The sequence below is a fragment of the Pezoporus wallicus genome, unplaced genomic scaffold (genome assembly GCF_028554395.1).
Source record: "Pezoporus wallicus isolate ANWC-B61680 ecotype Strahan unplaced genomic scaffold, APGP_CSIRO_Pwel_v1 contig_5069, whole genome shotgun sequence".
Taxonomy (NCBI): Eukaryota; Metazoa; Chordata; class Aves; order Psittaciformes; family Psittacidae; genus Pezoporus; species Pezoporus wallicus.
This window is the reverse complement of record NW_026642361.1, coordinates 1,102,001-1,117,179: the sequence shown is the minus strand read 5'-3', so window position 1 is coordinate 1,117,179 and position 15,179 is coordinate 1,102,001. Positions and strand designations below refer to the sequence as shown.

Here is a 15,179-nt window from a genome sequence, read left to right as displayed (position 1 = left end):
AACCTATGTTAGGGTCTGAAAGAACGCAAAATAATCTCAATCTGGAAACCCTTAGACATGTTAGACTAGAATGGTGTCTAGGCAAAAAGCCATGCAGAATGATGGGGTAATTTAGCAGTGGCACAAATCTATATAAATTTTAAATTCTTTAATGACTTCCAAATTAGAACTTCCTTATATTCTGCAAACTTATAGTGCAGGTAGATAAAGTTCATAATTTTAATATTGTGTCACATCCAAATTTTTCATCTGACATTGATTCTTTCTTTTAAATAATCAATGAGAAAAGGCAATGTATTAGAAAATAATAAATCATCACAGTAATCTTCATTGCATTTTAAACATTCTTCGGTATGCTGAATTTTAATTGGTGTTTTATATGTGAAAATACACAGCAGAATGGAACTTGTTCATTTGCAGGCTTAGATACTAAAACTTATTTTTCTGTTTATGATGCTGGGAGGATACATTTTATCCACACAAGGAAAAGTATTTGACTGCAGATTCAAGAGGTTTGGCTTTTTCCCATTCTGTTGCTAGCCTGTTAGCTGATCCTAGGAATGTCATTTGGAATCCATATATATACATCAATTTTCCTATCTGCAGAAATAATAGTCATGGTATATACATTCCTTATATAATGTTTATATATCTGCTGATGAAAACATCATTATGTTTAACAGTTTGGAAAGGGAAGGGGCTTCCTCCTCATTTGTGAGCTGGATAAACTATTTGGAAGCTGCCATGTCAACAAAGGAGTAATGTTACAGATGGATATACACAGGTACAGCCATGCAGACAACAAACTAGTTACAGTATGGTGACAAAATCAAGGGATGTGTCAAATCACAGAATGGTTAAATCACAAAATAAGGTAACTGGTGGCAATGTAGGTCTAACTCTCATTCTTTCTGTTTCTTAAATTCACAAACTGATTTTTATTTTTTTTTCCTTAACTGGAGAGATGTTGTGTTGAGTAACAGTAAAAGTGCAGTAGTCCTTGAAGAAACTTTGAAGAAGGTTTCTTTCAAAAATGAACATAAAATTGTGAAAGTGAATATCTGAGGTGAAATCCTGGCTCAATCAAAGCCAGTAACCCAGATATCAGTATGATACATACATCTAATACACTGCAAAAAAACTTCAATTTTTTACTGGTTTGTAGGGATTTTTTTTATTTAAAGGTATAATGTTTTAGTATTTCCCTGTTCCTAAAATATGCCATCTTAACAACATATTTTTTTTACAACATAAAGAAACACACATATAGGCCTGGCTCATCAGTTAGTTCTACTGATTCCATGCCCAAGTGTTCTAAAAATTCAACTAATCATATGTGATTAAGAAGAAAATCTGGATCAGGAATGTAGTTGTGTATATTTTTGCATAATGAGAATACTTATGCTTGCAAATTTGACAGATTCTGCAGGATCGTGACTTTTTTCTGTTTAACATAGCTGAAAGATACTGCTTTTCTGACCATTTGAAATTGTTATGGAGATACGTATATATTGTATTAATTGTATATCAAACAGCACACACCTAATCTTTTGGAACAGACTGCAGAATGGTGATTTATAAGATGCTGCTTAATTCAGTTTTAGGTTATATATTTTAAAATACCCTAAATGCAGACTTTAAAAGGCATTTTGAACTTGCTTCCATAAAATTTATCAGGCTAGGGAGAAAAATTATACATGTAATTTCATCTGGTTTGATTTATGAAAATAATTCAACAACTATGTTTAACAGATACACAGAGGCATTTCCTAAAATTTAAGCACTTAATATTACAGCCTGATAGTCTTTTAGTAGCATTTGGGGATACTTGGGGGCAGGTTGGTTGGTTTTGTTAAAGAGAAAACAAGTTTTTAAAAAAGAAAATCCATTCTGAGACATTAACCATTTGGAACCTTGGAACCATTAGACACACCAGAAAGATATTTTTCATATGGGAGGGGCAAACAATAACAATTTTGGATTTCCTTTTCTGTGGGTTATTTGTTAGGTAGTTTCAAAAATTTTTTTCAAGTCGGTGCACAGAAGGACACAGCAATGAATGCTGGGCTACTATAGAGTAGTTCTGTTGGATGACAAAGGCGTGTCTCCCCCAGGAAAAATCTTTCCTTGTTCTTTTTTCCCCTTCTAATCTTTCTCTTTTTCATTGCTGACTTTTCCACACTTGTGCTCCATAGTCCTTTTATTTACTATGAAAAATTCTTGTTTCTGCTCCTCAAACTTCTTACTCCAGCATCATCCTCCTCTCCCATCCACTCTTAGGCTTCCTTCACACAGTCACCAAGTCTTGTGTTTCTTTCCACAGATCCTTCTCTGATTACCTTTTTCCTCAGTCTCTCCATTCCTTCTTGTATCCACATATTCCTTGCCAGTATTGCTCAGATTCACCATCTCCTAGTTTGACCTTCCTCCAAATTTGGCCTGGTTTAGTGTACTATTTAGACAGATCTTGAGCCCAGACTCTTAATGTACTTATTCTGTGTATCATTTCTTATCATCACCTGTATTTTCACTTTTTTAAAATTATTCTGAGAGTTAGGGCCCATCTAGTGACACTTAATCCATGTCTTTTATTCTTTTTCGGTCCCCATTTGCCAATTCACAACTTTCTTCTTTCCCATATTTTCTCTCTGCTCTCAGTGTCAGTCTGTGTGCCAAGTCATTCGAGTCTCTTGTGCCATCTATGCCAGGGTACTGTGTACCAAGTTAGCCTTAGTTTCTCTAACTAAGAAACTGAGTTAGAGAAACTAACTTTCACTTAGTTTCTCCTTAGTCAGTTTCTCTCTTAACTCCAAGTCAGTCTCATTTCTCTTTCAGGTTTCAATTCCAGCCCCCTACCTCTTCTCTCAATTTCCGTCCTATGGGATCTTTAGTTCTTGTCCATTCCATAGTTAGGCTACATCTGCCACAGAAAGCATAAAACAGTCAGACTCTTAAGTTCCCTGACCTAGCATGATCTTCAACATTATTTTTAGCCATAGTCTTGCTTAGCTCTGTGTAACATCATGGTAAAGCATGTTTCCATGCTGACTGATATTTTAGGGAATAAAGCCCAAAAAAATCAAGACCTTGTCCTCTAATCATGTAGAAACTTCAGTTTGTATATACTTTATCCAAATTTGGACAGATCCTAACAGCAAGTCTCTATTACTTGGCAGACTTAAAGTCTTCTGTGAAAAGGGGAACATAAATGTTTCACATATTTTCTTAGAAGTGACTGACCTTTCAGAAAACTTCATCCAAAGGCATATACTCAGTGTGTAAAATTTCAACCTAAATGGTCAAAATTTGATAAATGGATAAGGAGCTGAAAAATAAATAAATAAATAAATAAATGTTTGGCTTTAACAACCAACAGTGCTTAAAATCATGTTCATAGTTAGGAAAATGTTATAATTCACAGGAACTTATTTGAGCATTATGTTTATTATTTTAAGTGCTCAGAATGGCAATTAATAAATTTTATAACTTATTCTTGCAAATGTTTGTAAATGTTTATCTGTCTGAATTCCTTCATGTAACTCAGTCACATTTAAGTATTTGTCAGCAAGATCTAGTCAAAACAGCATCAGTATTCAGTGACTAAAGATATTTAAGTTCATTGTTTCTATAAAATTTTAAGATTAGTCTCTAGTCCTACCAACTTGAAGTCAAGGAGATTTGCAGAGAAAATTAATCATTTGCTTGCAAAAAAAAAAAAGGAAATCATAAGTATGTTTTATCTTCAAATCTCCATACAGAAAAGAGATATATCTTTGCATATTGCATGGGATTTCATATATGATGCTCCTTCTCAAGGCTGTACAAATATATATGAAATACAAAATTTAATGTAAAATTGCAATACATTTTTGTTTTGATGGAAATAATGCAACTAAAAAAACATGTTTGATCCACTTTCAATATACTCATAAGTAACATTATTAAAAATTAACTTTTCTGAGATTGTAGCATTTACATTTTTCACAGACCTGCTGAACCTAGCTTCTTTTCAGAGCTTAAATTGTTGTAAATGCTTTGCTGCTATGGATTTGTTCTGGTCACTTTCATTAAAATGTTGAAGTGTTTTCTCCATGCCTTCTTATGCTGTATTTGCACTTAAGTAATACAATATGGTAAGGACTTTGAAATAAATTATATCTCCAGACACACAATGTTAGGTGGATCGATAAATGCCCTATGACGTCTACTATACATCATAAAGTGTCCATCATAGCCTGTTTAACAAAGCTTTTCTTCTTGGACACCAAGAATTTCATTCAAAGCATTTTACATATTGCATTACTTATCAAAACAGGGGATATGTAAACCTTGACATTTGTTAAAAGACCCAGGCTTTAACCAAAAAAGACCAGAACAAATCAATAGCAGAAAACAGATTAAACAACAGAAAAGTGACTGCTTGGAAATAGAAGCATGTGAGCTTAACCCAAGACAAGCTTTCAACACATACTCAAAAGAAATGGTTATTTGATATATACAGGCACCTGAAAATCTCTCAAACTATACTGGAGCTTCACACAGGCAATGCTACAATTAAATGAAAGTACAGTAAATAACTGTTACAGCCTGTCTTCCAAGCCTGATTTGGGATAGGAGAAGTTAAATTGCTTTTCTTGGCTAAGATTTTGTTTCCATATGAGGGGGTATTAGAATAACTGTATATCATGTAAAATTGTACTTAATACACTCACCAGGTTCTATTTAATTCCAGTACCAGTAATGGTAAAAGTTATTGCTATTATAGAATCATAGAACCATAGAATCATGGAACACTTAGGATTGGAAATGACCTTAAGGTCATCTAGTTCCAACCCCTCTGACACAGACAGGGAGACCTGCTTTATTAACATTACTACTGTTACTGTTAGTATTATTGCTATTATTCCTATTATTGTTATAAAAAATATCAGTACTTTATAAAATAAAAAATCAGTAGTTTTAATAGGTCTACTTTATACTTCGTTAAGATACTTATATCTTGAAACAATGTGAATCTTTCTGTTGTTGCCTTTGGGTAAGTCCCACTTCAAACACACTCATGGAACATAACATGAAAAGAAAATATCATGGTCATGCTTAAAATTACTCATAAATTACAAATAAACACATGCCAATCTGTGTGTGTATGTGCACATATTAATGACATATATACCTTACAAATATCTTTACATTGATGGCAAAATATAACTGTAGATATCACCTTTTATTTTTCCAGTTAAAAAGTTCTGATAGCAGTTATTTTTATTCACTCCTATTTGCTAATACATGAACTGTTCATTTGCAAGACACATTACAGTTTAGGGGTAAATGAAGGTATTGCAAATCCAAGCTGGCTGGAAAAACTGTTTACATTATTAGTAATGCAGTGAGGGAAAAATATAAGATCTCCCTTTAAAAAAATATAGAGGTGCAAAGTAAGACTTTCAAATAAAGTGCACCCCAAAGAACAGTTAAAAGAACAGATGCAGATATTTTACATTTTAATAATACCTCAATATTGATCTTGAAGCACTTCAAGTACATGATCAGTAGAACATTTAAAAAAAAATGCAAAATGCAGTTATTGTTTTCTGGTGAATCTTTGCTTTATTTATTTCTGTACATTGAACTAAATATCCACTCCACTTTTTATTACTTTCTCCCTTGTTCTTAAAATAAAAAAGGTCCCATAAAGCAATAAAATTGCATAACTTCCCCTGAGCAGGCATAAACATACTCATGTCCAAGGAGAAGTAAAGCATAATAAATATAAGTAATGGTAACAAATATAAATGAAACAAATATAATAAGCACTTTTGGTTTGGTTTGGTTTGGGGTTTTTTGTTTTTTGGTTTTGGTTGGGTTTTTTTGGTTGGTTGGTTGGTTTCAGTTGGGTTTTTTGTTTTTGTTTTGGGTTTTTTCTTTAAGAAAAATAAGACTGTATTTTAAAAGAACATTTCTAAGTGTTCTAGTTTCTTTGAACTAATTCAGCATGGCATTGTCATCCCTTACCAGAGTCTCTAGTCTTCTGTCATCTACTTAATCTTGAGAAAACTCTAATCATTTGCTAATGGAACTGTCTTTATTGAATATTTCTGAAGGAAAAAAAATTGCCCATTTGAATAATAATGTAGAATCAGAAAGCCTATTGTAAATACAGGTATTGACACCAAGTAACTGTGTTTTAGTTTCAATTTGTATATGGTATCTTTACTTCTTACAAGACCCTACCTAGATATTTTATTTACACTTAAGTTCAAAGCTGTTCTTACTTTACTGCAAGAATGTTCATACCAAGAGTTTCACTGAAATTGCAAAAGACATGAATTAAAAATAAGCATAGTAATTGTGGGCATGTATGATAAATCAAGCAAGTCCTAATTTGCAATGCATTCCATTCCTGTATTTTCTTTTTTTTTTTTTGTTCTGTTTTCAATCATAATTACCATTTAAGCCACTAGCAGTTTAAGTATAATATTTGAGAATTAGGTATAATATGAATAGGAGTAAGCAAACCTCACTATGCTTATATACAGGTCTAACTCATATCTTTGAGAATTCTTCTTCAGGGAATAGGCAGTTGGATCTCTATGCCAGTTCTGGTTTTCTTCACTACAGTTAGACTGGTCACCAGAACAGCAACATTGATAATAATACCCACCTCTTAGTACTATATACTAGATATAAAAGGTGCTATATCAGATATGCAAGCATAATTATGCTCATTTCAAAGATGGGAAGATGGGACATAAAAGGGAAGTGATTTACAGTGGTTTACAACAAACTTGTCTTGTAGATATAGTTGGTCATTCCCTATAGTGGTTTTATTTTATTTGGCTGACAGTGCCGAGAACTTTATGAAGAACGGAAAGAAAGAATACAGAGTAGTCTATGCTTTAATCCTATCTTTCTAGGTCACTAGTGTTTAGCAAATTTTAAAGTAGACCCTAGGAAATATAATCAACACTTCAGGATAGATAAAGAAAAAGGGACCTGTGCCTTTCATAATCTGGGATAGCTTCTGATTTATTAACCTGCATTCAAGGGAGCAGAGTCTACACCTTTAGAGTACCTGACATTTTGCAAAAATACCTTCAGGCTGAGGAAGGTGTCCTGCTCTCTTACTGAGGCCCAGACATCACAGACATCTAAAACCTTGTTTTGTTCGGGCAGTTTATATTCACTCAAAGTTAGTAAGTTATTACATTTTGCTCACAAGATATTTGACTGTGTTGCCATCTAAAGAATGCAAAAATGAGTTGCAATTGAGTCTGAAGTTTAGACAAGAAGAATTCATGCTATGACAGATGTGGCTGTTATTCTGCCAAAATAAAAGGTTATATGAGTAATTTATGAAGACTTTTCACAAGTTTCTTGCAAAAAAATATGGCAAGTCTTTGGGGATTTTGTTTTTCTGTAATAATAATATGCGTTTCATAGCAATGCGAAGACAAAATATCCCTTACAATGGATTCTGTATAGTTATAAGTGGAAAGTCAGAAAACCTGCAAATTTCTAAAATCCATTGTGAAAATGATATCTATCAGTACAGAGAAATTTATAAACATGTGAGGTTATTAGTCCGGAAATAATCCAGGTTAGGCAGTTAGGATGAGATTCACTTCCTGTTTTGCCACATTAATGCTATCACTTCTAAACTGATTTTCAAATTTATTGTTACTGATGTTTTTTGTTCTGTCATTTGTATTTATTCTGGTTTTAAAAGAATATAATAACAAATATTTGTTTTGTTGAAATATAGAAATAAATGTTATGTTGTCTTTATCATTGATACAATCTTGAAGATGAGTACATGAGAAAGTCAGTCTCAAGCATAAATTAGCCCCAAACTTTGTTTCCAGTCTGAACATGCAATACCTATTTCCTTTTATTTATTTTTTATCGTTTTTGTTGTTTAACAATGTTTTCAACCTCATAAAGCAGCTTTTAAATTAAAGGGGGTACATGGAAAAGGGAAGTGTAGGCTGGGAAAAGCTCCTGACATTTAGATCTAGAAGACTACGGAAAAGCATCCATGAGAAAACAAAGGTGTTCTTCCTGTTTGAAATGTATAACTATGTTTTTTCTATTAATAAATAGAATTATATACAGCCATATGATTTAAGCTTTTAATTTTGGGGACTATTTATTGTGAAAAAAATATTTTTGCTATTGAGCAGTACTAAAAATTTGAAATATCAAAAATGCTAAAAATATGCAATTAGTAAGCTTTTGCTTCAATAGGTGGCAAAAATATGGTTGTAAAATTTTTATTTGATAAGCTAAGTGTGCTCATTTTAGATATATATAGATATGTAAAAAACCCTGTTCTACTGTGAATATCGTATCATTCGCTTTCACAGTTTGTCTTCCACAGATACTATCTTTCTTACAGATGTCTTAGAAAGGTATTTCCATCTGTAAAGCAATGTTTTTTATAAAATAAAAATCATAACTTTTTCTTGGGTATACTGGTTATTTTATTTAAATAATTAAGTATTTTGTAGAAACTAAATTACTCAAGCATCTGTATGCATGACTATGAAAGTGATTATTTCACTTAATTTGATGTGTGTTTATATTTGCTGTGGCACCATTCAGCATCAAATTTAAGTATTCCTGGGTTTGAAAAAAAAAATAATCCTCTTATATTTGTTCTAATATAGTTAAAGAAGAACTTGTTAATTAGATGTATGTTATGAACTAATTCTCCATTCACTTGAAGGATGGATGACATTACTAGTTTCTATGTCAAAGGCACTGAGTATCTGTGTATGTGTTTAAAATATGCTTAAAATGGACAGTGGCACTTTTATATCATTTTGTGTAGTAATTTTACTGCCTATTTTGACAAGGAGATTGTTCTTAAAAAAGTACTATCTTGTGAAAATACTTGTATCACTTTTAAAACAGTGAGCAATAATGTGCTATCAAATTAGACATATTAATGTGTATTATTATCTTAAAAAGATTATGATGCAGTGAAATTTAGGGAGTTTTGTTTGGTTTTTAATTTCATGTGTCTATTTATTGCCTAGAAAAGAATATACCTACTCCAGAAAAATCTTGTTTGGGTCCATCTCGTGAACAGCGGATATCATTTCGAGACCATCCAGTGCAGTTCAGCGGAGGATGGGGAGCAGGCAAAAAAAGGACGAAGCTTAAAAATATTGGAGATAATTTAACTAGTTGATTTAATCCAACATGGAGGGCATACGGAGAGATGTTTCTCTTTAAGCCTATGAATATTAATTTTTGGATTCTCATTTAGTACCAATATAAAGAGTTTCAATTGACTACATTTGACTTTTTTTGTTATACATGGTTTCAGTGGTTTGGGTTGGTTTTGTTTTGGTCAAAGTATTTTATACCTGTCAGTAAGTTATCATAGTTTGTGTTTTCAATTACTTGTATGTTCATGTTGTGTAGAATGCAGAGCTGATTAACCCTACTGTTGTACAGTGAATGCGTTTAGGCTTGCTTATAACAACTGGTTGAGATGTGCAAATTTAATAATGATTCATGCTCATGTGATATACGTCACATATCAAAACAGTGAATTCTCATTTTCTCACAAATAAAATACATGTTTGCAAACTGTTGTGAGCAATGCCATTCTTAGAAAAGCCTGTTTAGAATATTTCTCTGAAGTGGCAAAAATTCACAGCTATCTACAAATGGTAGAGATAAGCTCATCTTTTTATTTTAGTAATATGATAAGGCTCTAGAGCTAAATTATGGTCATAATATGCTAAAGCAACCTGTTTATAGTCTTATGCTTTCAAAGACTTCTAACATTTTCATAGCGGCTTAAAGAAAAAAATAAATTTACTAAGTAAGTTCTCATTTTGTTCTGGGGTAATATAACATTACACCTACATGACGCTGTTAACCCAACTTTCTTTGTTCATGTAGCCAGACGCCTTCAGATCTGTGTGAAAGTTTTGTGGTACAACAAGATGTAGAGAAAGAAAAGAAATGCTGTATCAACTGTGTATGGGTATCTGACTCATTACTTCTACTGAATGCTTTGTCCATCAACATACAGGACAGAAAATGCTCTTTGATTTCAAAGCCTAACATTATTTTAATGTTTTCTACTTTGAGGGTAGAAGTTGCTAATTGGATCGAGAGAAGTCTGTCTTTGGTATCTCCTCTATCTTCTGTAAAATTGTGAAGCCTCAACCTGCAACAGATTGAGAGAAGTGGGGAGGTTAATGGAGCCTGAAACTTTGGTCAGAGAAAAATATAAATTCTAATGCTGTGGCTTTTTTAAATATGTACTTAAATATGACATTATTTGTGAGGTGCTTTTTATGCTAACATACATATGACTTTGGATTGAAACAGTTATCTCATTTTTGTGAATACTCGCATTTACGTTCATATAAAAAGATGGTTGACCTCATGGAAAACCTCATTTGAATCATTGTGCTGAGTTTAGGGGTTTTTAACATTTTACTTTTTTTACATGTTTAACATTTTACTTTTGAAAAGTCAGTGCAGCCTACTTCAGAAAAGATTTCTCTACGTTTCTGAAGAAGGATGGTCACAGAAGACTGCTCAGCCTGGCTATAGAAATGCTGTGGTTGTCAGCAGGGTATAAAATATCACTAGGTGCTTGTGTTATCTAGTTAGTTTCCCAATGTATGTTGCAAGCGTTAACATTGATTTCCATATCTGCTGTATAATGACTTTTAAATGTCACCACCGAAGACTGGACCTTTTTCTTTATAATTTCAATTGTATTATCAAGGATATAAGTTTTGTAGGGAAAACTTTGTTAGTTCAAAATGCCTGCCACTATCTGTGGCAGTGCAGTCAGTAAATACATTCTCCACCATTACAGGTGTTAATTGGAGATCAAAATGCAAAATCAAGCAGTTCACAGTTTAGAACTTCTTGCAGATTATTCTGTTTGCCTAGAGTGTCCATAACATACTGCACATCATCACAACTGTAAATAAGAGAATTGTATTTCATATTTTGTAAATCTGTCTGCATCTCTATCATCTATATCTACCTTTATATCTACAAAAAGATCAACTGCGTAAAAGTCTTCATACCTGATCTCTTTTGCTTTCCAGGTGTTTCTAAATGAGAAATACCTCCAAGCCTAAATAAAATGTTTTGGCAACGTTTTAAAAAACATTTCGTTTTGAAAAGACAAAATAGTAGCTTTTTAATGTACAATTTAAGAAACTAACTATATTCACTAACATGCTCTTTCAGGTTCATTAGTATACTAGTCTGCTGTTCCATAAGTTGATATTGTTATGCATAGATTAACTACCATACCCAACAGAAATTAAGTTATAAAGCATGCCAAAACATGTTGCTGTTTTCATTACGTGATATTGAGATGTGTAGAAGGTTGATGTCTTATTGTATCCAACTCATTTTTTTAAGAATTGCAGTGTTGAAAGTAGAGTGTGTCTAGTCAAATATGGATAAATGTGCAAGGTGCAACTTCTGTTCAAGGTAGCAGACAGATAGACCTTATTCCTTTGAGGAACAAGATGAAGCAACCGTAAATCTGGGCAAATGTCTGCTGTTCATAGTCACATCTTATAGTATGTAATGTCAGAGGTAATGCGAATGTTGCACAGGGTGATGTATTTATGACATGAATTTTTCAAGCCCTATTCTGCAAAGCAGAAAGGTGTTTCATGGTTTCTTTGTTTTTCTTGGGTTTTCTTTTCATTCTCTCTTTTTCCTTCTTAATTTTCTTTTTCTCTTTTTCTTTTCCCTTCTTTTCTTTATCCCCCCCATCAATACCCCCCAACAGAGCAATTCCATTTAGGACAAGAACATATTCTTAAAATTATATTTCTCTGGCAATCTGTTCTGATGGTGGAGTGGCTGTGAGTAACAGTGACAGCCCATCAAAACCTACACCACAAAGCCCCTAAACTACATGTTTCTAGATGTGCTACTGCCTTTGTGGTGCTCCAGAGCTCTCACTAGCGTCATTTCAGTATTTTTTTTTTCTGTTCCCTGTAGATCCTTTAACATGAAGCAGGAGGGACTTCATGGGAATAAGCTCTTTAAAAAATACTTCTCAAATGTATGAAGCACCCTTCTCATAAATGTAGAAAAGTCTTCATTCAAAATTAAGAATAAAACAACCCAGGTGCATTTATGCATTGATGCTTTGATGAGTGTCATTCGCTAAATCGAATTGAAAAGCTTTTTGCAGCTCTCCTGGTTGGATCCCGGGAGTGTCTTTTCCTGTACAACTTACCTAAAGGTCTGCACAGCAATTCCTTAAACCCTTGGTCTTTAAACGGTGGTGTTAGGATCATCATTATCTCCTGCAACAGAAAAAAAGTGTTCCCCAAAATGAATGTTCTGAATGAGAAAGAGGTGTTAATGGTGCTCAGATTACCCAAACCTGAATGAGAAAACACCCTAATGAGAAAACAGCCTAAGGAAGTGTTTCTCACTGAATAACGGGCAGATTTTCCTACTTACATGTTAAGACACTCTTTAACAGTAACCTTGCTGAATCAAAAAAAAATGTTGCTCAGATTTATTGTTTTAACAGATCTGTAAATTGCAGGTAGCCCACGTATCTATAGCATAGATATTGCTTTGGTGTAGGGTGAGTTAGTGTCACATTTTGACTTATAAATAATTATTAATAACCTATTATTCAAACATGCATTCATTAAAGAAGTGTCTGCTATACACACTGTTCACATTTTTTAAACACGTCACAGGTGGTGTCCAAATCTGGCCTCAGACACATGGGTGAAAAACTGCCACTTGGTCTCCCACTAGGAACTCTGAGGAATACACTTTTGTTTTGGCTTCATATAGAATCATAGAATCAACTAGGTTGGAAAAGACCTTTAAGATCAAGTCCAACCTGTACCCCAGGATTGCCAAGTCAACCACCAAACTGTGACATTTACACTTTTTTTTAACATTTCCAGGGATGGTGATTCCACCACTTTTCTGGACAGCCTGTTCCAATGCCTGTTCACCCTCTCAGTGAAGAAATTTTTCCTAATATCTAATCTAAACCTCCCCTGGTGCAACTTGAGGCTGTTACCTCTTGTTCTATCACTTGTTACTTGGGAAAAGAGACTGATCCCCACCTCACTACAACCTCCTTTCAGGTAGTTGTAGAGAGTGATAAGGCCCCCCCTGAGCCTTTTCTCCTCCAGACTAAACAAATCCAGTTCCCTCAGCTATTCCTCATAAAACTTGTTCTCCGATTATAATAATGGCAATGTAAATTTGTGGAGACAGAGTCTTTTCTTGATACACACTGAAATTATTCGTGCTAGCATTAGCAGAAGCTAGGCTAATATTCTGTGACACTGCACTCTCTTAATGTGCTTTTCTTTAATTAGAAAAACATACAAAAAGTAGCTATTACCACATGGCCCAAAAAAGTTAGGAAAGAAACTCAACCATATTATAGATTGAGTAGCCTGATATCACTTCTGAGATCCAAGCTGTTTGTACTTATCTGTACTAGCTGGAAGGGAGGGGAGGGAAAGGAGAAAGAAAAGACAGCAGTAAACTTTATTTTGTTTATTTCTTTTTACAGCCATAAGTGAAAAATGAATTAACTAATTTTATTTTTATAGGACTTGTGAAAACATAGGAGCTTTGACCAGTAGCCTGTGGAAAGCAGACAAATCACAGTCAATGGCCGATCTCATCATTGCATAAGGTCTTAGGGAATTGAAATCTTGGCCCACGGTGAAATACTGCAGCGCTCATTAAAGCTCATGTGAGATATAGGTAGATGATATAGACATAGATAGATATAGATTATAGATTAGATATAGATATATAGATATAATGTATATATATGTATAGATATAGATGATACAGATATCAAAGGGAGATGCCAACTCATCATGGATGTAGCTGTGGTTAAGTAAGAATGGAACACCTGTTTCTTCTCACAGAGGCAGAAAAATGTGCCAGAGTAGGGCAAGAGCCATAAGTTTGGCCTGCAAGTAACCATCTAGGTCAGTCTAAAGCAGCTGTTGAGTATTGTGGAGAGCTGCTTCCCTGGTTTTAAAGGCAAAGGTGGTCAGAAAAGTCCTGACTACATGTGTTTGGATCCATCCTCAAGGCACTTCTGGAGGCCAAGTTGTGCTGAGGGTTTTCAAGCTCTAAAATCCCTGCTGGAGAGGCATTCATGAAGTTCCATGATGGCAAATGGGTGTTCAGATATTTTCACTAAAAATATTGTGTAACTGCCACAGACTGGCCATCTTTACAAGGACTGGAATTTGAAATGGATGACATTATGAACTACACTATTCTTTGCAGGGCAGCTGGACGAATGGATTGTTCATTATGAACACAGATGGACTTGCTTCATAATTTTAGTGACATAGATGATGACACAACAGGTTAGCACATACATCGCTGCCAAGGACTAGCATTTGTTCCTCTCCCAGTCTTTGCTTGTTTGATAGATAGATTTTTTTTTTTTTTTGAGTTAGCAACATTTTGTTAGTTGCTTAGTCGATTTGAAAGAAACTAGAGGTTAGCTTTATTTTTTTAGTGAGGCACTACTTCATACCTGAATGCAAATAAGTACCATCACTGAGCTGAGACACAGTCAATGTGCACAACAGATATCCTGAGGTACAAATAGCTCTTTAGGAGAGATTGTGATAGCTATTTAGTTAAAATTCTAATAAACGATAAATGCCTCTACTTTAAGTCAGCTTAATTTTCTGTGCTTATGAGACACGCTCTGAAAAGAGAATGTAAAACCATAAAATAGGTTCTGTCTTCCTGCCACATTCTGGTCATTAGATGAGGACTGTCCTTTCAAAATCACGTTTTCTGCCACCATCACTGTGTGTAGGGGATTCGAGGGGTTATTCATTGCAAGAAGGCAAGTCAGCTGTAAACGTAGCTCTAATTTGCCTAATATGTTGCCATTCACGCGATTTAATACAGTTCTACAGCAATTAAACGACAATTTCCTTAATATGAGAGAAAAGGGGGTGCCGCGGGGAATAAAATAGCACGGCTGGAGTGACAAGAGAGAAGGAGAGGATACATAGACCACCCAGTCCCAATAAGTGGTAATTTCTGGTGGCTTTTTCTCTTCCGTCGCAGTTTACCCCTAATTTGCGGCTCCCGTGCAAACCACCGCGGCTCCGCACCATACCCACCCCCATCCCCCTTACCTCTCC

General features: G+C 34.2%; 1 protein-coding gene across 1 annotated transcript in view; it reads left to right on the top strand.

Annotated features, from left to right (window-relative positions):
• LRRIQ1 (leucine rich repeats and IQ motif containing 1) overlaps positions 1-9,605 on the top strand; it is a 106,116-nt gene extending 96,511 nt beyond the window's left edge. Inside the window, exon 25 of the mRNA XM_057429353.1 lies at positions 9,039-9,605. Coding sequence (XP_057285336.1) covers positions 9,039-9,193 — 155 coding nt within the window. The 3' untranslated portion in view covers positions 9,194-9,605. The remainder of the gene's footprint in view (positions 1-9,038) is intronic.
• Positions 9,606-15,179: the final 5,574 nt, after the last annotated feature.